Here is a 24,048-nt window from a genome sequence, read left to right on the forward strand (position 1 = left end):
ATGCAAGAAGGTGAAGAAAGTCAAACAAATTTAATTTTAAAATTAAAAAGTATTTTATTTTACTTAAATGGAAACAAACTGTGTACGGGTTAAAAAATAAATTTTAATGAAGGGGTCAGGGGTAGTCAGAATTTTCAAAAAGTTGGATTTTTTTGTTTTTGCATTTTCTTAAAGTATACATACTATCTGAAAAATATTGTGTGAAAATTTGAAGTGAATCCGAGAAATACTTTTCGAGTTATTCAAAAATTAACAAAGGGCGCTCGGGCGCTCCGAAGCATTCAAGCAAGTAGATAGCAGCAACCGACTTCTCGTTAACGCGCTAACGATAACACTCGACACTACGTCGCCAACAGCAAATCGATATTTTAGAAGCGCTATGACGGCTGAAGAACTATTATATGGCCCAGGAATAGATGACACAGTGTAAGTAATTAAATAATTCGTATTACTCTACATAAATCCATAGCAAAACTTTAAATGCGTTTTTCTTAAAACTATATTTTTTGACCTGGGGATCCTGTAACTCAAAAACCGCTTAGTAGATTTTAATAAAATGTATACTGCTTTTGAAAAACATGGAAAACTCGGGTCTGATCGAAAGAATTTTTTTCAAATTTTTTTTTAAACAATTGTCGGTTTTTTTCTCGAAAACATTGTTAATTAAAAAAAAAAGCTTCGATCAGGCACAAGACTATCTATTAATAAAACTAATTTCTCTTGTCCAATTGATTTTATATGAATCTCCAAGGACTTGTGATGATCACCACAAGGGACTTCTGGAGATTCGGACTCCAACAAACAGCGATAACTTTTAAATTATTAATTTTTTTGTTGAAATTTTGCTAAAGTCAAGTCGAAACATGATGTATTAATGATATGTTTTTATCTTTGTGAAATAAAGCAATTGACTAACAAAAAAACAATTATTGAAAATCATCATTTTTCGGGCCTCTGGCTACCCCTGACCCCATAATATTTGAATGTAAATAATATATTTTATCGACATTTATTTCATATACGTATGCCCATATTTATGTGTATAAATAAATAACGCGTGATTTTTTAGATATTATCTTTTTAAACAGTTGGTTTAAACAGCTGACGCACGTTTCGTGTTTTGTTTCACTATCAAACATCTTCAGTTTGGTCTATAATTTAACCATCGTCTTATATTTTATTATAAAAAGGCGTGTTCTGTTAAGAAGTTTAAGATCCACTTTTTTATCGAAAAATTGTGTTCAGCGACGAAGCTCATTTTTGGATCAATGGATACGTAACTAAGCAGAATTGTCGATTTTGGAGTGAAGATCAGCCAGAAGAATTGCAAGAGCTAGCAATGTATCCAGAAAAGGTCACAGTTTGGTGCGGTTTATGGGCTGGAGGTATCATTGGACCGTACTTCTTCAAAGATGCTGCGAATCGTAACGTAACTGTGAATGGTGAGCGCTACCGTGAAATGATATCCAACTTTTTTTTGCCCAAAATGCAAGAGCTTGACTTGCATGACATGTGGTATCAGCAAGACGGTGCCACATGCCACACAGCACACGTAACAATGGACTTGTTGAGAGGCGAGTTCGGTTAACATTTTATTTCACGTCAATTGGCCACCCAGATCGTGAGATAAAACGCCTTTAGATTATTTGTTGTGGGGCTTTGTTAAAGCTCATGTCTGTTCAGACAAGCCTGCTTCAATATCAACATTAGCATGAAATAATCTTCAAACTTTAAATTATATGGACTGTACTATTGATTTAAATACAAATTTCATTTCAAAACCTTCCTATAGCTCTTAAAAAATCACCCTTTATGTACCATATGCCAAGTCTGATATGAAAAAAAATTGTTTCCCTTATTCCAAGACTATATTTTGTGAATTAATTTTTAAATTTAAAACCGATCGCGAAGTTTGGCCAACGTGAAGCTAGCTATGTTATCTAAGCAAATAGGTCATAATGAATTCTCTCATAGAAGAAATGGATTCATCATACATTTAATTGACTAAAAGAACTGTAAACTTACTTTCACCTTATTTTACTATGCTTTGCCCACGTAAGTTTGGCGTCACCATCATTCTTACATTACTAACTGCATTCACACACTCTGTTTTGAAAAAAGCTTCTTCCCGTCGGCGCTAGCATTCAGGTGCTGCATGCCGAACTGCCGCATGCCGAACTACCGTTTAAACTTTTGAATACTAGCTCCAATTTTCTAGCAATGCTCTGAAAGCTGGCACTGCGCTTTGATAAGCCTCTTCTGGACGGATGAACCATGGGAAGGTGGGCTCATTGGAAACAAGCTCCGTCAATCCCAACTTTCTTATAATGATGTCTGCAATGTTATCGATTTCGTCGGGACTGCCCAATCGTTCTCCCTGTTGGAACTATTTGGGAGATGCTAGCTCTTTGCAAAACAAATTATCACACCATAAGAAATAAAGCCTTTTAAGTTCTCCATTAGTGTATTGATCTCGGATTGTTTCAAATATTCTATCATGTCCTGACTTAAGCGGTATGCGAGGATGTATTTCATGTCATACTAGCCTTGGAATTATCAACACCAACTCTTGAGCGAGTTTTTGCGCGTAAGCAGATCATTTTGAAAATGAAATGAACATTTTTTCTAAAAATTTAACTTTTCCTCCACTTTTACTAAAAATTTCTGTAGCTTGCAACCCAGAGTCTTGGGAGCCGATTTTTCAAGTCAAGAGGGAACGCGAAAACTGCTTACTGAGCAAACCTTTTATTATTGAATCAGGATATACATTTCTATTATTTTGGTTATTTTATTTGTTATGTGATTTATGAACACCATAGTAGTTTTTGAGTAACATACCATAAAATCCATCCGAAATTGTGTAGAGAAATGAGTCTCATATGATTCATGAACTCATTTCAAAACGTTCTCGTAAGTCACATATGGCTCATTGTACAGGGAAGTTGTTAAGCTACCACTTCTATTCCACCAAATTTCCAAGCAATGATTACTTGTTTCTTTATCCTTACATAAGTACCTCTAGCCCTCGTTTTTTAACATTCTACAAAATCAAAATTGTTGTTGTTTTTTTTAACAGATTAAAAAAAATTATGAGTGCATGAATCATACGAGTTTCCTCAATACGAAAAAAGAATTTATACTCCAATTTTCTCGTCCCAATTTATTTTGTTTATTAAAAAACTACAAAATATGAAACTTGTATATTAAATTTTTTTAACCAAAAAAAGGTGTTGCCATACTATGAGTCATACTTTAATACAATCAAGCAACTAACTACTTGCCTTCTTTCTATCTATTCACGCTGCTCTTCAACACTACTAGATGAATTTTCACGGGGTTCCACATTGGGTAACCTAAAACTATGTAGCTTATTCCCAAAGACAGTTCAAAGCAATAGGAGATATCCATCTTGATTTTACTTTATGCCCAGCCTCAACCTATTAGTGGTAATGAGCAAGGAGGGTCGTTTGAAAAGTCCGTGCAAAATTAAAAACTACTTATGTAATTGTTTCAGGAAAACTTTTTTTATTTTTCGACATAGTCTCCTTTCCTTTCATCCACTTCGTCCAACGTTGTTCTAGTTTGTTGATCCTTTCCCTATTTTGGGTTGAAAACTAGCTACTAGTTTCGGCAATCACCTTCTCGTTTCAGTAAAATCTTCTTCCCGCCAGATCTTTCTGCGAACAAATAGGAGTCCGAGGCATCCGAGGGAGGCAAGTCTGGAGAATAGGGGGATGTGAAATGAGTTAGAACCCTATTTCCATTAATTTTGCTTCCATAACTGCTGGGCCGTAAGCTGGTGATGGAAAATGAAAATCACTCGACTTCCTCGATTCAATTGAATGCCAAACAAAAGAAATAGACCTACCTGGCTGAAACTTGGCGTGTGCTCTTCAAAGAGATGCTACTAACTAAATATAACATCGATACGCGCCAGTAGTGCTATTTTTCTGACTTTGCACGGGCTTTTCAAATGGCTCTCGTAGTCTATAACAAACAGTTGCAAACGCATTTTCGCTAGCTAGGTATGACTAGTCATAAATAAAAGTCTTTTTGAGTTGAAAAGAAAAAACTTTGATTATGAAGGTTCAAGAACGTCAAATCTAATACAAATTTCGTGGTCAAGTTTCGATTTGCAAGGAAGTTGATAGGTTCAGTAAAAGTGATGCGAAATTAATCTTTTTGACGACTTTATCGAAGACATTGATCCTTGCAAACTTCGAAAGTCGTATGAATAATCCAGCCTTTATTTCTGAATTCCCTACTCGTTTGACTATGGAATCATTTTTCAACAATTACTATCCCTGGGAATATTGCAGTCAACCAACCAACCGTTGAATTGTATGCAAGAATCCAGTATATAAACAGCACTCAAAATCTCGTATACGTTTTGCTTACCTTCCACCGAATCCATAAATAAATATCATTTCATATTTTACCAAATTCTTTCATTGCAATGAACTTTTTTTCTTCAACCTTCCTTGAAACGAGTCAAAATAAAGAACAAAACAAAAAAAACTTTTTTTTTTCTTAATACATATAATTAAGAGTACACACAGAAAATTTAATGTCGTTCCGGTGAATATTTTCGAAGTTACACGCAAATTTGGTCAAAGTCGGTGACCAACATTACTCGAAAACGGCTAAGCCGATTAGTCTCAAATTTTAACACGAGCTTCTTAAATATATTTTTGAGTAACTAATCACAGATTTTTTCTCACCAATAAATACTTCTTTTTTTATAAAAAATTTAAGGTCGTAATTTTGATCAAAAATCTTTTTTTTTTAGAAACCCCAATTTTGTCAAAAAATGTATTTTGCTTATTCTTGAAAATTCGCTTTTTTCGGCCTTCCAACTGTATATAACCCCTTAAAAATGAATTATAAATGTGGAGCATTTGCCACATATTCCCATGCAAACGCATGGAAATACATAGAGGTCTGGCCAGACCCGGGTGCCCAACAGAAGGTTTTAAAAAGCTTGACGAGCCAGTTAAAAAATACACCCAACATTTTTCCATAGCATCATAAGTTGCGGCTGGCCAGCGCTTATCTTTAAGGAATTAATTATTTATAATTAGTTCGCAGGTAAATAAAAAAAAAAAAAAACAATAAATAAATAATTGGCGCGTACACTTCTGTTACAAGCAACTAAAATTTGACAGTTGACATCGACAAAAAGGCATGCAGTTTGTCTTTTATTTCCAGCATTGGTTAAACCTGGATATTCAAACAAATAAGGACTTGAATGCTGCTTAGTCATCAAATTTCTTCTTCACAAATTCGAGCGCTTAATCGCTTGTATGGCAAGTAGTGGGATGCAACAATATTTAGTCCAACCTCATCCGAGAAGGTAATTTTTTTTTGCCAAAATCCAGATCTGCGTATAAACAACTGAGACGGAATTGCGATAATCTACATTCTACCAAAAAAATATCATCGGGAATTATTCACTTAAAAAGCGCGTGCGACACATACCTATGTCTACATTTTGTTTTTGCTGGAATGTTAGAACAACTGTTCTCTATAGTGTCGCAGAGTTTGAGCGGGATCTGTCAATTAGTTTGTTTTTGGTATTTATGTTAATTATATCAGTTTACCGCAGGTGTGCTTTGCGATTTTCACTATAGATAAAAATATCGAACAAGGAATTTGTCTTAAATTTTTTGTGTGTGATATAAGGCTTTTGCAGAGGGCCGAGAAGTCGTGGAACATTTGCCCCGATCTGGTCGCCCATCAACGTCTTCAACGGATGAAAACGTTGACAAAGTCAAGGAAATGGTGCTGGAAAACCATCATTTAAGTTTGAGGGTGGTCGTTCGTAATCTTTAGCGTGTCTCACGAATCAATTCGCAACATTTTACACCATCACTTGGACCCGAGACGCGTGGCTGCTCGGCTCGTTGCAAGAGAGTTGAATTTCTTTCAAAAAATTCATCGGAAGAAGGTGGCTGAAGGCATGCTTGAGCAAATGGATTCGGACCTAACGTTTATCCAGCGCATCGTAACGGATGATGAGACCTAGGTATATACTTAGTTTGAAATGCAAACCAGTCAACAGGCGGGTGACTGGCGCTATCCACATTAGCCGAAACCCAAAAAACCATCTCAAAGTCGGTCAAAAGTGAAAGTCATGCTACTTATTTTCTTTGATTATCATGGTGTTGTGCACTCGGAATTCATTCCGAAAGGTTCCACGGTAAATAGAGAATATTATTTGGAAGTTATGCGACATTCGAGATAGAATGTGTGTAGGAAACGACCGAATTTGTGGAAAGAAAACTCATGGATCTTGCACCACGACAAATCCCCGTAATCATCGATCTACCACCGTATTCACCGGATTTAGCGCCCTGTGACTTTTTCCTTTCCCAAAACTCAAATTGCCATTCCGCGGACGCCGCTTTGCATCGATACAGGCCATTAAGGAGAATTCGCTGAAGGAGCTGAAGAAGATCTCTTCAAACGCGTTTAAAAGGTGCTTTAATGACTGGCCTAATTGTTCGCAGTTGTGTATTGCTTCGAATGAAGCCTATTTTGAAAGTAATTAAACAAATATTTTGCATTTTATTGAACAATTCTCGGTACTTTTTTGACAGAATGTAACGTTCGGCGAGCGTGTAACGATGCATAAAAAAATGAGAAAATTTACTGAATATTTTGGCAGCTGGATGTTAGCCGCTGAAGCAAACACTGTTTTTTCATTGTTAAAAAGTAAAAAAAAAACACTTGTCAATTGAAACTTACAATTAGAATTCACTGAAACAGGTATAAAAAAAATATAAATTTATTCATGCAAAAGATCTTTATTTTTTAACTTCATAGTCTTAAAAAATCTAGTCATATTACAATTTGTCAGCACTTTATAAATAATTAGAAATAAATACAAATACATATAATAAAATAACCAATATGTACATAGGTATGTATGCATGTGAAATCGCTAAAAAAAAGTAAATAATGTATAAATGAATAATATTTACAACTTCTAAAACAATAATTATTTTAATACTATCTCGCCACTGTTATGGGCATCTATGCACAAAATCTGCAGCGTAGAACAGAAATAAAATTAACAAATACAATCAATCAACGCCAGGCACACTCTGGGCCACACCGTACGCCGAAGTGTGCGGATATTTTATGATTCGCCCACGAAAAATGCCAGATTTTTAAAGTTATTTTTTCTTTTGGAAAAATTTAATTTGCTGATGTTTATCAAATACAAAGTTGATCCATTTCGCAAAAAAATAACATAAATAACGATTAGCTAACTTCTGGTAGCCCTTTTATGTAGCGACCAGAGCGTCACCCGCAAATAGTCAAAAACAAAATAAATAACAAAAATTGATTTTATAAATTACAGCGCTTCCTGTTTTGACGAGCTCTCCAAATCATGTTCGTGAGTGCTCAACACAAATATCGGTGCAGTAAAATCCACTGCTTTATCGCCACCGCCTAAGGTTTTGGTACCAGTTTCAGCTGGATAAACGGGATAGCCATAATGGTCGGTTAGAACTTTTGTTCGTTTGCCTCGTTTTAGCATAACATACACCACGAAGATGCTGACTAGAAACGCCGAACTGGTTGCCATAATGAATAAAACCAACTGAATCGTACTTTCGTGGGAAACCGCAGTTGTAACAGGCGAACTCACGCTGCGGTGTATGAAATGCGAGCGCGTAATGTCGGGTGTGAAATGCCCACCCACTAAATTGAATCGATTCGCATTTATGGCCGATTCAATGGCGAAGGCCAGATCGATTTTCGCCTCATTGTGAAGTTCAAAACGCACAATTACAGATCCGTCGAAATTTTCTTGTACGCGTAAATTCTCCACAGCATCGCCGAGCAATTGGTACAGCTCTCTACGTATGGTGTCATAGGCATTTCGAATATTTCTATTTGTGCGATTTACCATGTGCAATTCGATCGCCACTGATGCGATTGGGGTCTCCGCGCAATGATGTGTACCCTGCCGAAACATGTTAGATGTATCCATTTGATTGCCTGCCGCATCGACACACCAACAAGTTTTGCTATTGCATTGGGTTGGCAGGAATGCGCCCTCTTCATCACAAGACACGGGGAAGGGCGCGGTTTCGGCGAGAGCACGACAACGAGTCGTTTCCACCGGCATGGGCTTCAGAGCTTCGATACTCAACTGAGAGTCCAATAATGAATTCGCTAATTCCAGTATATGCTCAGTAACGTACGCTTCAGCTGCAGTATTTGGAACGGCTGTAACTTCTTCTTTTCGATTGGCTGGTATTTGATGATGTTCACTCTCAACTGCCATGTTGTCATTTAGCCGTTTTCCAACACGATTTCGACCACTATTCTCTTCGGTATCGATGTTTATGTCTAGAGATTTTGCCTCAATGTTATACTCCTCAATATCGACCATTGTTGTCATTTGCCTGATTAGTTCCTCCATCAAATGATCGTCAACATTGAATGCTTTACTTTGACGGCCCTGGCGGCTGTTACAAATGGGCTCCACATCTCTTGTGAGTGTACCTTTCAGCGGTGCTCCTTTCTTATCGGCACACCAGCAAACTCCGTTTGTTGAGGAGGAGGTCTTAATGGGACGTTGTTTTAAAGCGCGTCGTAGTTCCTTTGTTCGAGGAGTTGACTCGTCATTCAGAGATGGTTGCGCTCCTAAGCATTGCACTGGACTCCAATGACCAGTGACGGGGTCACAGCGTGGTTGAAACCAGACTGATGTGTAGCCAGAATGTTGCGCAGCTAAGCTGTTTTTCAGCTTGAGACGCTCACATGAAGTTAGAACTGAAATTAAAGTAAGGAAGAATAAAATATGAAAAAAAATAAAACAAATAAATATAAGAAATATATGTAAATTAACTATTAGGTTCATAGAAGTTAAAACATTTATGTGCATACAAAATAAAACTTTCACGCGCTGCCCTTAGAGAGCTCACGCGGCGGCTACAGAGACCCATTATAGTGACAAGAACAAAATTGGAATATCCCCAATTCCTTTCTTTCACACGTTGAACGTTGTAGCACTCTCATTCGGGAGTACGTAAGTTCGAATCTCCGTGCAAGATGATTGACAATTTTTTTCTTTCAACTGAATGTACCTACACTGTTCAGGTGCTCGGAGGGCGTTCATTGGTACAGTAAACGTTGAGTGGATTTTCCTTTGTTCTTTGTTCAGGAGCCTATATTAGTTCACCTGCTGTTAGTACCTGTTCCAGCAATTTCATCTACCCTTTAATACAGTGAATCTAGAGGATTTAGAATGCTTGTAATCGATTATCCAAATACTGTTTTCTCAAATACTCATCTGCTCCCCCATTTTATGGAGCACTATTAACTGAGAGCCGAACAGGTCAACCCTATGTGTTCGAAGAGATTATTGGAAAGCTCTAAGTAGAGTTTGTCATTTGAGTGGCGAGAGGTCGCGCAAGCCATGACAATCTCGCTCATTACGGCACAACCCCAATAAAATACGTCGCGCTGTGGTGCAGCAGGAACTTCAGTGAAGTAAATTTTTATACAACTCAAATGCTTTCGGCGCACGCGTATTTCCAGAAATACCTGTTTGAAACACACCTTTTGAAGTGAAACTTCTTTAGGCGCGTCGGGGACCCCAAGGCAGATTGAAAATAAGCGAGTGAAACGGTAAGTTCGGAGCGTTACCGAAATCCGTCAAATGGGCGGGGCCAAGGAGCAGCTGCTCCTTCCCACTCTCGCCTATTCGCTCTCTCTGTCGCTCTCTCGCATCGCAAGCGCTGAACGATGTGAGGGGGCCACCGAGACACGCCGAAATGTATATAGCACACAAGTAAGCATTGAAGTAGACTGGCGACATGCAGGCAACCGACAATCGACAACCGACAACGGGTATTATAGATAGCCATAGCCCGTGCAAATGAGTGCTGTGTGTGAGTATCAGATAAAGCGCCGATTGAATGTGTGTAAGCGGGAAAACAATAAGAAACTGCTGTGAAGTAAATAGATGGTAGGTATGGAGGAGACGAAGCGATACAATGAGTGCGTTTGCCAAACGAGTGACGATAGTTCAAGTAGAAGGTTGTAAAATGACATTTCAACCGTTTTGGTGATCAAAGCAAATTGATTAACGCGCCAAAAGTAGGCAAAAAATACCATTGGAAGTGCAAAGAAATGTCAGCGTCAAGTGCAACACTGCAGCCAAGTGTCAAATTTGAAGCTAATAAGGACAAAAATAAATAGTACAAATTTATGTGGAGTGATAGGAAAAAAAATATGAAAACCTGAATTTAACACGAGAGAGGGGGGAGAGATCTAAACCGGGGCTCCCATGCATGGATCAACCAACTTAGAAGTTTCACTTCTAACGTGCGTGAGTCTGACAGACCCCAGTTTTTTTTTTAATGCATTTGTTGGGAACAAGAACGCCAAACGCTGGTGAATACAGTCGGTCCCATAACCACTGAAAATGTAATCGACCTCATGCTAAGCCGCGAGGAAACGTGGAAATAATCAGTGGTTTCGAGCCAAAAAAATCTCAGTTTTGGGAGTTTACGAATTGCTCAATTTGAAAAAATGTCTCATCGAAAAACACAATGTTCGGTATTTGACCGCTTTCGGCCAAGCGAAGCAACTCTTTCGCTCTCTCAAGTCTGACTTGTTGCTGCTTTGGTGTGAGATCATGCGCCTTTTGGATTTTGTAAGGCTTGACTTAGAGATCATTTTTCAGTATGCGACGGATGTTTCGGACAGATACATATTTTCAGTTCTTTCGCCAATTGATTGGCATTTCGTTGGGGGTTTTCGCTCAAGTCGATTCTTCACTTTTTGAACAAATTCACGTGACGTTGCAGTCTTTTGATGAACACCTCCATGACGTGTCGCGATGCTACCAGTATGATTGTAATGAGTAATGGTGCCATAAACAAAAACTTTATTTACTTTAAGGTGCTCGAGCTCACGAACATGGATGGAATCTCGCTATTACGTTTGAAATCCATTACTGATTTTATTTTTTCGCGTTTACTCTCAGCAAAATGCTTCCGCGCGCTTGTAAACTATACTGTCATTTAGCCAACTAACAGACAGCTGATGCCGGTTCATCAAGTTGGTTACACTTCCAGTGCCAGACCCTGTGTATTAGTCTTATAGCTATGGCTGAGCTCGTAATTGTAATACATAGATTTGTCTTAGATATTTGTCCCACTAATTTAGGCCCCCGTAGTCAAATGGGTTTGTTTATATCAATAAATGATAGTAAAAGTTTTTCCTAATAGCCACCACTCTTCGACAAATAATAGTAAACTTTCGAGTGTATTCCTGCCACGGAAAAGTTGCTCGTAAGAAATCAACCTTTCGGAGGTGACAAAAAGCTGTAGGTTCTCCCATTGTGTAGCAACATCAAGACGCAATTCACTAATTGGGGGTCAAGCTTGCTCAAACATTTAACAAAGTGAAAGGAGAAATTTCATTTAAGTCTAATAACTCACCTGGGCACACTGAATTGCAAGCCAACTCGCTGTGAAATAGATTCTTCGTTTGGCACGTACTCGCATCAAGATCAATTGTGACAGTTACACATTTATTAGATTTGGGGCTGAAGCGGTATCGAGTTACGTTCCGCTCAGACAGCACTTTACCTAAGCAAGCATTGTCCATAGACTCAAAGCATACATCTCCTGCAAAATTGTATTAATTACAATGCATGCGTATGTAGTTAGCTGCTATTATAGTACAACGCATTTCACACATACATTTTTGCAAATGCACTCATACTTACTTGTTTTTGAACAACAGACTCCACGATGTGTCACTGGATTCAATTGGCAAGTGTGTGTAGTAGGGCATGCCTCGTTGTCGTTGTGCGGTCCACAACTCACCTCAAGATCGCCTTGCTTCAGCGGACTACCTTCGGGACAAACTGATACCCTGCGTGGCACACAAATGGGCATTTTCGGACACGGCGAATCAATACACTCCACATTTATCAGTTGGCATTCCTCGTCATTCGAACAATTGATTTCATCGCAAAAATCTCTACACTCACAAACTGCACACCCATTTTGATCGATTTTGTATCCGGCTTCACATTTCTTATCGCATTGCGATTCCGCACATGCGGCTGTTGAATTCATCTTACATATCGGCGCTGATCCTTTGACTCGTGTGCCACTTAACACCCAGCCATTCTCGTCAACGCACCAACAAAAGCCATCCGGTGAGCACTGTACTTGATTCCATTTGCCAGTGTGCGCGTCACATTGAGCAATATGCATTTTCATTGCCGGAATACCAAGCTCGGAAGCTTGGTGCATCTGTATAGTGTGTAGGTGTTGACAGGCTGTTTTCATTTGAGGTAGCACGCACTGGGTGCCACAGCCATTCGAACAACAGCGTTTGTGTCCATCACAGTGTGAGTCTGTGCGACATTCGTAAGCACAAGTATTGGCGTCCAGATTGTCAGGACCAGGTGGCACTAGGAATGGGCATTGGCCGGGTTTGCGTGGTAAACACGCCGGCACTGGTGGGCAGTACTCTTCATCGCAGGAGACATCGACAATGCGACATTCTTTGCCATCTCCACAGACGATACTCTCACATGGGTCACGACATTGGCAGGCGGGACAACGTGTATTGGGATCCAATGTGAAACCGTACTCACATCCCATACGACAAGTTAGGTCCAAACAATCAATGGATTCTCGAATATTCATGCAATCGTTGTCAGTTAAGTTAAATCCACGTGAATTTGGTATTTCAGTGCCAAAACTGTCGACACACCAGCATTCCTCAACTTCGATATCCACGAGTTCATTGTCGGACAAAGACTGCTTTGGTGCTGGCAGCACTTTCTTGAATTCCACTTCAAAAAGTTTACCCAAACTTTGCACACGATCGGCACCGACATCAATCACTTTAGCATTACGACTCTGCATGGGTGGGGCAATGTGCACTTTTAGGGCGTCGTCGTTGACGCGGTATAATTTTAAACGTTCCACTTGCCGCTTTTCACGTTTCTGTCTTTGATTAGCGCTCTGCAATAGCATTCGCATACGTCGTATGGTATTCTCCTCAAGAATCTTACGTTGCTCAGCACGAGTAACACGTATTTTCTTCATGGTACATTGTCGCTCCAAATAGTTGCCGTCGTCGGTGCAGCGTGGGGCCGGTATAGCCAGTTGCATGCCTTCTTCAGTACCCTCCATACGCTCGGAAAAGTCTCTTAGATATTCGCACACTAAGAATTTTATATTAGAGAATAAAAATGTACACTTGTGTCGTTTTTGCAAAAACAAATAAATAAGAATATTAACGCACTGGTTTGTTGGTGAGCCGAATGTCCTTCCATGGCCGCGATCTCTTCTGGGAGTGGACAACAAACACTTTCCGTATCGTGAGGTAATTTCACACATCTATAGTTATCCGGACACATAATGCGGCTAGACATAGCACGTGACTGTTTCAATTCCGGTCCAGGTTCAAAGAAGGCTGTTGGTTGAAATGCTCGAGATTGGCGTTCTATGCATGTAAATATATAAGTATGTGTATATGAATATATAAATATGAACGTGTTGAAGTTTATATAGGTTGTATAGATCTTGGATTAGCTACTAAGAGCTACTTACGTACCTTCAAAACAATAGATTACTTCACCAGTCACATTATCTGCTAATGGCGCACCCACGTCGCAGGGGTTCGAATAGACCAAGTCAGGTTTACAAACAGGCCAGGAGGCACATAACGCCGAACCAGATTCACACAATGGGTCTGTGGCAACCTCGCAGTGCGAACCGATGGTGCATTTAAAGCCCTCACAAGGCTCTGAGCACTCGCATGAAGGGCAGCCATTGTGATCATTCTAGAATGTGGAAACGGATATGGCATGTATATAGGATATAAAAATATTTGTTTGTGTTTTTATTTCTTGATTTGAAAAGTTAGTACGAGTAATATATGTAGATAAAGAAGGAAAAAAAGAAATAATAAGGAATCAGCCTACATATGTGAAGTATAAAATAATTGAGCTAAAATGGAAACGACAGGGACTTTGTTCTAATAACTTCGAGTTTATTTATTTAAAATAGTCCCCTCTGGCCTCGATACACTGTTTTGCCGGATGTAAGGCTTTTCTAAAGACGGTTTCAGGTCATTGACCGGAATGTATTTCAGGATGTCGGTACAAGCCTTTCGGATGGCCCCTACGGACGCAAAACGTTTTCCTTTCTTGGCCAAATGAAATTTTCCGAATAGGTGGAAGTCACACAGAGCCATATCAAGAGAATACGGTGAGTGATTGGTGGTTAAAATGCGATTTCTAATAAAAAAATCAGTCACAAGAGTGGATCGATGAGATGGTGTATTATCATGCAATAAGCGCCAGCTTCCTCCTTCGCGGTAATAAGGACGAATACGACGAATGCGATGCAACAAACGCTTCAAAACGCCAAGATAGAAAATTGGCGGGAACTCCTTGTGGGCAATTCCCTTGGAATCGTAAAAACAAATAAGCATCGATTTTATTTTTGACTTCTCCAAGCGCGATGTTTAGAGTGGTGGCTCGTCTGGGGCCTTCCATTCGGCACTTTGACGCTTAGTTTCAAGTTCATGTTGGAAACACCACGTTTCATCACCTGTTACAATGTTGTAAAGAAAGTTATCGTCTTTTCTCGCCTCTCTAATGAGGTCTTTCGAATGTTGAATTCTGGTAATTTTTGGTCCTCAGTTAACTTGTGCGGAATGAAATGTGCACAGACCTTTCGTAAGCCCAAACGATCAGTTAAAATGCGATAAATCGATGTTTTGGAGATAGTAAACTGCGATTCTGTTAACTTCAACGATGATTTCGGTTCCTTATTGATAAATTTCCAAACAAAATCGAACGAATTTTCGGTGATTACTGATTTTGGGCGGTCCGTATGTTCAGTGTCATTTATAGTATGTCCTCACAACCACCTCTGAACTCATGAACTCTGGCATGAGATAGACAATCAGCGCTGAGATGAGCTGTATGAGCTTAACGTCGACATAGACATAGCGTAGTGAATAAAGCTCCAGCGGCTACGTTGGCTGGGTCATGTCGTCCGAATGGGTACAAACGCTCCGGCTCTGAAAGTATTCGATGCGGTACCAGCTGGTGGTAGCAGAGAAAGAGGAAGGTCTCCTCTGCGTTGGAAGGATCAGGTGGAGAAGTATTTGGCTTCTTTGGTGTGTCCAGCCGGCGCCGGTTAGCACGAGAAAGAATCGACTGGCGCGCTTTGTTAAACTGGGCCAAAATCGCGTAAGCGTTTCAATTCCCAATAAAAGGTGTATGTAAGAGTCAATTGTATATATATATATACCCGGATGGTTATATATATACTATATTCGGCCGCCGTAGCCGAATGGGTTGGTGCGTGATTACCATTCGGAATTCACAGAGAGAACGTTAGTTCGAATCTCGGTGAAACACCAAAATTAAGAAAAAGATTTTTCTAATAGCGGTCGCCCCTCGGCAGGCAATGGCAAACCTTCGAGTGTATTTCTGCCATGAAAAAGCTCCTCATAAAAATATCTGCCGTTCGGAGTCGGCTTGAAACTGTAGGTCCCTCCATTTATGGAACAACATCAAGACGCACACCACAAATAGGAGGAGAAGGTCGGCCAAACACCTAAAAAAGGGTGAATGCGTCAATTATATATATATATATATGTATATATACAATATATATTCATATATACTTATACATTTATACCATTAGATTTCGTTCACTCACAAATAAATCTTAAACTCCATTTCTTACCTTGAAGCCATATTCACATACAGCGGCGCAAATATTCGTGTCACATTTTTCCATATTAAAGCTTCTAGCCAGCGAATGACTTATCATATTCTCCCATCCATCGCAATTAACATCATTTGCGGGTCCCATTGTGCCTTGAATTTTATGACCAGTACGTGGATCAACACACCAACACACTAGCCCATTACGCGAGCACTGGCGCGGTGAGAATAGCCCACCGGGGCCATTACAATCTGGTTGATAGCCACGACCTTCGCGTTCATTGACTGACAAAATATCCGATAGCGCACGCGCTTGATGACATGTGGTCACATTATATGGCTGTTGACAGTTAAATTGGCAACCCTTTGTAAAACAGCATTTCTCCATGTTACCGCATTCCAGATCGCTGTTACATGGTGAACCGCACATGTAGCCAGTACGCTCGCTGTAATCAACTTTATCTTGCGCTGGACATATTCCGGGTTTCGAGAATTTCATTGAGCTGGGACAACATACTCCATATTCATTACCCGCTTCAACCATGCACCGATAAAGCGGCGGACATTGTGGTTTTCCCACTTCGTTACCACAAAGGAATGGCCGAATGCTACCCTCAATGGCGAGTGGCGTTCCAGCTAGACAGTATGTAGATATAGAACGTGCTTTTTTACAAGTAGGCACCGGCGGACATGGTTCGATTTTGCATTTCACTTCTTGTGACTGGCACGATTGGCCATTGGGACAAAGTATACCTTCGCAAGGATCACGACAACGACAGACACTACATCCAGTCTTAGGATCACGTGCGAAACCAGCTGGACAGAACATACGGCATGCAGAAGCCGGGCAATGCGCTGGTTCGGCGCAGCGTACGCTAGACTTCGTCTCATTACGCGTACCTGGTATTTCCATGCCGTACTCATCGATACACCAACAGTCTAAATCGGCTCTCTCGTTCCTACACTGGATCTTTTCAAACTCCCCATTTTTGTTACATCTAGGGATACGAAGGGCGACATCTTTTTCATTTGGATAGAGGGCCTTGGCACGTCTCGTCTCAACACGACGCAAATGTTGGCAAGCTGTTAGGTTTGCTGAAACGGAAAAAAACACATCATTAATTTAGATCAGACGCAAAGTGAGTTTTCCGATAACAAGAGAATTTCCGAAGGAAGTTTAACTATGGTAAAATGCACGGCGTTCAAATATTAATTTTTGCTGAAATCGGTACAAAGTAGATACAAAATAAGTTTAGTTTTCACTTTTATTTATTATTTAGTTAATTGTTGTTGCTGTTACAGCACTAAACATTCTCTATACATTTTCGGTGAATGCTGCTGAAACGTCAGCCCTTGGCCTGATATAAATCCGAGTCGTTCCGGCAACTGTACCGTTCCGACTGTGGCACTTTCCTGGACTTAGATTGAATTTATCGCATAATTTGTGGCACGCATCGCAATGTTTCTTCTAAACAAAAAAACTTACAATATTATGTAATTGGTTATATAAACCTAACACGGCTATCGAGGCATTACACAATGCACCGCACTGGCAAGGATTGTATGAAAGAAACAATATGTTGTTGTATACGATGTTTGCTGAACTTGGCACCTCTTGTTTAAAGATATTGTCTTGTGGGTATCAAGGTCTTGCGATGCCGCAAAGTGCATTTTGTTCTTTTGCAGTTGTGTTTCTTTGGGTTTATGTGAAGTAGAGCAGGTCTATGCCAACGACACAACGAAATTCTACATCTAATGGAAGATAAAGGGTTTCCCAATAAAAGGTGTTACAGGTGAATGGATTGCGCCATCGAGAGATGATTAACGATTTTTTATGGCCGAAATTTTGCGTATCCCACTAAAAATAGATATACAACTACTCGATGCCACTTTATCGGCAAAAAGAGTGGTGAAATACCTAGAATTGCAAATTAGACATAAGGCTAACTTACTGGGGGCACATAAATCGTACATCACATGCACGAACTCCATTCTTTTATATGGATGCGAAATATGGGCAGATAGTTAAAGACTTGCTTGACTTTGGAAAAATATAAAAATCTATTTTTTGAATTTAATTTTAGGGTAGTTCTTAACACTATGTTAATACTGGACTGACTGCCAACATATTTGACAGTCGTACTTATACTTATACCTCATCTTACTGTTTTAGGTACGCGACTTGTATTTATATTAGTTTCTTTGTTTGCTGTTTAGGAAAAACATGTTTATCTCTTGTTATACTTAAATATGTTTGGATTTGTTAAGCCCTGCATGATTATACTTAGAATTTACTTAACTATTTTTATTTATTATTTGTGAATTAAATCATTCCTCAAAACAGGCGACCCTGGACGCAAGGTGAGTAAGTAAGAGTCCTTCTTAGGACGCTGGCCCTATACTTCGAAGCAATGCGGAAGCAGTCACTGTGTGAAGGGAAAAATCCAAGAGAAGAGGGGGGATATATTTAGTGGTATCACACACACATAGTAGCGACGGTTACTATATGATGCGAAGGCATTTTTAACCCAACCTCACCGCCAAAAAAAAACTATATAATTTCATCTAAGAGATGCTGTTAATAGACATGAGAGCTGTGCCAGCTTAACTGTGGTGACTAAAAAAAACTGAGATTAATCATGTTTTATTTGTCAACAATATAAGGGGCTGTTTTTCTTACGCTAACTTACTTCTGCATGTGGATGATTCAAATATAATTTTTTAACCCGGAAATAAATTCTACACAAAAATACTACAAATTTACAAACACGCTATAGTGAACGTCTCTGTAAAATTCTCCGTGCAAACAGTAACTTTTCGGTAAATCCTACAGGGATCCTAGCTGCTTAAAAACAAATCAGACTACACAGTCCCTGACCTTAACTTCAAGAAAGATTTTACGGTACGTTTTCCACCGAGAGCCGAATGGGGCAAAGGAAAGGTGATTGGAAGATACAATATTGAAATTGACACTGACGATTCTAAGAGACTGTGGTGTGGGAGCTGTCTTCCATTCGGAGCGCCGCTCAACCTATCTCATTCAATTCGGCTTCCTGTCTATGCCAGCGTGTTCCAGGCAGAACTATTAGCGATCAGAGAAGCATGCAAATCACTAAAACTCTAAAAGGAAGTTGGTGCAAGAGAAGCTATCTTTTTACGCACTCAAGTAGCTATCAAGGCCTTAGACTCGAACTCCATTTCATCCATACTAGTCTTACAGTAAAGAGAGGAACAGTGAGTTGCTTAGTAATTGGCTTGAAATTACTCATGCAGCCAGACTCAACCTCGCTTTCAATCCCATCTGTAGAAGCTGTCAAGCGGAAGGGGTGACGCGAAGTCTTTTTCACTACTCATATGAATGTCCAGTGGTAGCTAACGCACGACTTCGCTCTTTCAGTAAGTCTTTCTTACAGCAAATTAATGAAATCTCAGACATCGAGATAAAGAATTTGCTGATATACTTGGATCTCACTTTGAAACAAAATCGAAAAAAAAGAGACATCATCACACGAGAACAGTGGTAGTGAAGCGGTGCTGCTCACTAATTAGGATTATTTCAGTATAAATACTCCACCACTTCAACAATAACAACAACAAATCACACAGCTTTAACTATAAGTTACTTAAAAACTATAAGTCTCCGTAGGATGCGGTTTTCAGTTTTAGGATTGGGATACACCCCCCGCCCCAAACAGAGTTTTTTCAAAACGTGTGGCATTATACTGAATATTTCCCAATACCCAGCGGATTTATATAAATTTCAAAACGAGTCGGCTCCTGACAATCGTTTAAACTCTAGTACTAAGCTTGCATTTCACGTGAAATTACTGTCAAAAGTCATATAAATCCATGCATTTCGTGAAATACGCGTGAAGTTTCATATGTGTCGCTTATTCATTTTTTATTCTACCTACAGCGTACTCCATACTTGACTTTATAAGAAGAAATAGCTCGAACTTTGCAGACCAATAAATCCTTAAATTGCTATTTACTGCTTTTCGCCGATGTACATTAGAATTTACATTTGTTTATTTGGAAACCTTGCCAGCAATGTCAATTCTGTCAATAGAATTGAACGAGCAAATCAAGTTTTTCTTAAGTTTGCTCTCTTTTTGAATTTCTCTGATCCATTCCCGTTATATCTGATCCATTCCGCTTACTTCTAATTAATGTTAAACAACTAGAAAGTAGAAATCGATTATTGCGCTATTTTTTTTGTTTTGTTTAATATTATCAAAGAAATTGATGGTTCGTCTCTTTTAGAAAGGATTAACTTTTCGGCCCTATAAGGTCTTTACATAACAAATATCCGTTCGGTTTGAATGGATTCAGAACAAACTACGCCTGCAATGTCCCAATTGCTCGTTCTCTCCACGAACTCAATGTGATCTCGAATTCTATTAAAGCTCATTTTACATTACCTAAACTATGCTTTTCTGCTCAATTAAACAGTGTATTTGTAGTAAGTAGTCATTTAGAACAGTTGTTTATTGTTTTCAGAATAAATAAATAAATAAATATATAAAATAGGGCGTTCAAACTTAATTGTAAAGCACAGTTAAACTAACACTGAAAATCGGCCCTTATTGGTAACCGTTTTTTAATCAGCACTTAATATCTTTCAAGTTCAATTTCAGCGCAATATAATGGATGCCCAGTAGCTTGCGCACCCTAATTTGTCCAATATTGTTCTAATATACATATATGGATGTATGTAATATACTCGCTTTGAATAAAAGCATTAACGAAATATGTAATAACTAGTGGTGTACAATTAATTTGTTTTGAATAACTTTTCTACCAAATAAAAACAAATGATGATAGAAATCGGTATTTTGACCTTGATGCCCCCCATTGCTTGTCTGCTTGTTTGCTGCAACTGTCTAGTTCACAAGTGCCAAATTTGATTGACGTGCGACGTCATTTGCGAAAATTAAAAATATTCCAACACCGTGATTAGTTATGCGCCACCTTGTATACTTATACGTATGGAAGCATTTATATTAAAAAAATGTAATTCCTGAAAGTGTAAACTACCGATAATGAATGCACATACATACAAACACCATTGAGAAAATATATGTTTAATAAAAAAAAAACGGATATACATACGTACATGTGTATGCACAAGCTTATGCACATATATGCACATACTATATGCATACAAATGCAAACATACACCTTAGCCGACATTACTAAATATCTGAAACGAAAGCGAAAATTGCTAGAATTGGTGTATAGGAAACCAACTGCGTCGTCTATCGTAACGTTGTTAGCACGACGAATGACACACGAAGTTGACTACTACTGCACGATGCTAGGTGATGTTGCTACTTTTTGCCCATTGACCGACTGACACAGTGCTTTCTTAATATTTCTTTTTGCCAGGGTTCTTTCATGACTTTTTGCTTTATTTATGTATGTATGCATGTAGATATCTGGCTGTGTATGTATTTTACACCAGTTTCTTCCTAACCGAAATCTTACCATTAGTTCATTATTACGGAAATGGGGTGTTTGATGTTGAGGCATGTTATTGTTTTTATTTTATATTTGTTCGTTCGTGCGGAGTCTCGACATGTTCGTGCAACATGATGTGTTGGAAAATCACTATAAGTACAGTGGCTTCCCGCACGCAATGTTATCAACTAATGCGTTTCTATGCAGCAAAATCTGATTTAAATATGTGTGTGTGTATTATTATATTACATTAACGTTAAATTTGTTTTAACTTACACCCAAAATTTATTTATCCATACTTAAAATGGTTACAACACAATATATTATATATTGCCAATAGGAAATTTTTTTTTACTTTTTAATTTTAATTAAAATAGCGGAATAAAAATCCACAAAACGCCATGGTATTTCACCGTTTGTGAGATCAAACTGTATTTTGGCGTAAAACTGTACTGTACAGACTACCGTTACTACCACAGCTTCTCGTTTTTTATGATTTCTATCGTCTTATTTTTTAAATTATGTTGAATCATTTTTGTTTTGAAACGATGGTTTTCTATTTCTTTTAGTGTACTTCGTTTTCATTTGTTAAATAAATTTCATTTGATGTTGCGTATATTTTTATGTTGTCTTGAAAGTACATAGTTATATTAATGTCAGCGGAATTTTCTTGTTTCTTTTTTTTAATTCGTTGCAGTTTCCTCAGATAGATTGGCTTGTATGTATATGTAGTTGTTTATTTTTGTTATACCCCTTGGGTCTACGCGGCTTTCTAAGCGGGGAGCCATTTTGTGACTGATAGTGAATTTTAGCGTTATTAAATGCTCAATACGAGTCCGTTAGTTCTTTTGAGGTGTGCAAAGAGAATGTGTCCCCTTAAGAGTAATTTTCTCATAATGTGATTTAGATTGAATTTTTTTAGCAGGCGGCTAAAAAAAGTGACTTCTCATTATTCTGTTAGCGAACTACAGTAAACACGAACTACTACAGTAAACATATGAAAATAGGACGACGAACTGCTGGTTATCTGTTAACCAGCTAACCATTGCTAATAGCAATGAAAGAGATAAATAAAACAATTTGCTTTACTAATATTTTAGAAGTCTATAAAGATTTTTTTAAATAGTAGGTAATTTTGAAGGAATCACTCTTCTATCTGGGTTAAAAAATCTTAGCTAAAACAAGGAAGCAAACAACTTCATCCTGGAAGCTGCGTTCATTCTCTTGTTTAAAATTATAATAATTAAAATAGTTTCAATAAGATAAATAAAATGCAATAATTGTAACCTAAAAAAAAATTTTCGGCAAGCATACATACATTCAATGAAAGAACAAAATACTCATGAACAACTAGTAAGATAAAGCGGCACTGTCATTTTGAGAAGTGAACTGAGCGGCTAGAGTATAGTTTTTGTACACAAATATAACTTCGAACTGCTATCTGAAGCTCGAAATAGCAATCGGGGCATATTTAATCCAATCCCAATGCGTAATTTCTAGTTTAATTACAAAAAAACTTCTGCTATCACGTATGTATGTATGTGTCCCAAAAGGTCCGATGGAATTAACTAAACGTGAGACCACACATTGAGAAAATTACACTACGACTCTTACTGCTAATTTGAGTCTAGCACTATTTTCACGCAATTTGAATAATTTTATTTTATTTTATATTCCTTGTTTTTCGCACAGGTATCGAAAATACTATGCTATTGAGCAAAAAACGCTTTCAAATGCATTATTATTCTTATAATTTTTTATTCACTTCAAAAACTATTAAATTCAGTTCTACAAATCAATATTCATTTTAATACATATGTGTACTTATGTATGTACCTACGATTTCGGTACAAACTCGTCTGCGTTACAAGTGAATATTTGTATGTAAATATAAAAGGACACATGTCCATAAGTATACGTCTGTATGTATGTATGTACCAATATGCATATATATGCACGCTTGTTGGCACATACATACATAAATTTAACTTCATAAATTACTCACCATTTAATCGTTTAGCCTCGGTTGCATCGAATACGCATGCGCAAATGCATATAACGAAGAGTACAAGTTGAAGCAGCAGCTTTCGTTCATTCACCTGCGCCATTTTCGTTAAACTCAAAATTTGGCAACAGCATGAAACCTCAACGGCACACAAGTTTTTCCCTTTTTTATTATTTTGTTTACGAAAGCAGATAGTGTGAGAAGCAAAACCAGCTTTGGTTTAAATTCGTTTTACTTCGTACAATATATGATTACTTTTGAACTGCAACGAAATTAAAATATGTATATAAAAAAAAATTAAAAATAATGATAATAATAATAATAATAAAAATACAATAAAAATTATAGTTGTAATTTTGATTATACTAATTCTCAAAATTATTATTACTTAAAATGCTTTGTTTTCCATAAATAAACGCTAGAGTAAATGATAACCAAGTAAATGAGCTAAAAATTAAAATTCTTTACTTAATTTATTTTAATGGTCCAAAAACTTTAAATCTGCAAGGTGCATTTAAATAGCTTATAATGTTTCTTACTGCTGAATAAAAACAAAATTAAATGCAATTAATACTTCGAAAATATATACAATATAATTAACTCTGAAACTTCTTGAAAGTTTCGCAAAACCGAAGTGTAGCCAAGCTTTGCTTATGGCTATTACATTTACTACTGCAGGCACCTTAATGAACATACGTTTCATTTCATGCGACCGCAAACATACTTACATACATATGTACATGCATACATATATACATATATGCATGTGTATGTATGCGTAAGTTTGTAGAAGATGTTTGAGCGCTACCATCTCAGCTTACACATTTTTGCCAACGATGATTAA

General features: G+C 38.1%; 1 protein-coding gene across 1 annotated transcript; it reads right to left on the minus strand.

The window, feature by feature from the left end:
* Positions 1-6,824: 6,824 nt before the first annotated feature.
* LOC128855513 (uncharacterized) lies at positions 6,825-23,461 on the minus strand. The gene is made up of 7 exons (XM_054090472.1): positions 23,205-23,461; positions 15,759-16,834; positions 13,609-13,837; positions 13,297-13,497; positions 11,759-13,216; positions 11,469-11,657; positions 6,825-8,790 (listed from the first exon to the last, which is right to left on the minus strand). Exons 1-7 carry the CDS (start codon positions 23,305-23,307, stop codon positions 7,361-7,363), a joined length of 4,686 nt encoding a protein of 1,561 aa, XP_053946447.1. The 5' UTR covers positions 23,308-23,461; the 3' UTR covers positions 6,825-7,360.
* Between the last annotated feature and the right edge of the window lie 587 nt (positions 23,462-24,048).

The sequence above is a fragment of the Anastrepha ludens genome, chromosome 2 (assembly GCF_028408465.1).
Source record: "Anastrepha ludens isolate Willacy chromosome 2, idAnaLude1.1, whole genome shotgun sequence".
Taxonomy (NCBI): Eukaryota; Metazoa; Arthropoda; class Insecta; order Diptera; family Tephritidae; genus Anastrepha; species Anastrepha ludens.

Excerpts from the sequence above, each read along its gene's own strand:
- LOC128855513 (XM_054090472.1), bottom strand. The coding sequence starts at position 23,307 with ATGGCGCAGGTGAATGAACGAAAGCTGCTGCTTCAACTTGTACTCTTC. Across the intron at positions 13,838-15,758 it reads TATGTGAATATGGCTTCAAG|AATGATCACAATGGCTGCCC; the intron begins GTAAGAAATGGA and ends TCCACATTCTAG. Across the intron at positions 11,658-11,758 it reads AGTCTGTTGTTCAAAAACAA|GAGATGTATGCTTTGAGTCT; the intron begins GTAAGTATGAGT and ends ACAATTTTGCAG.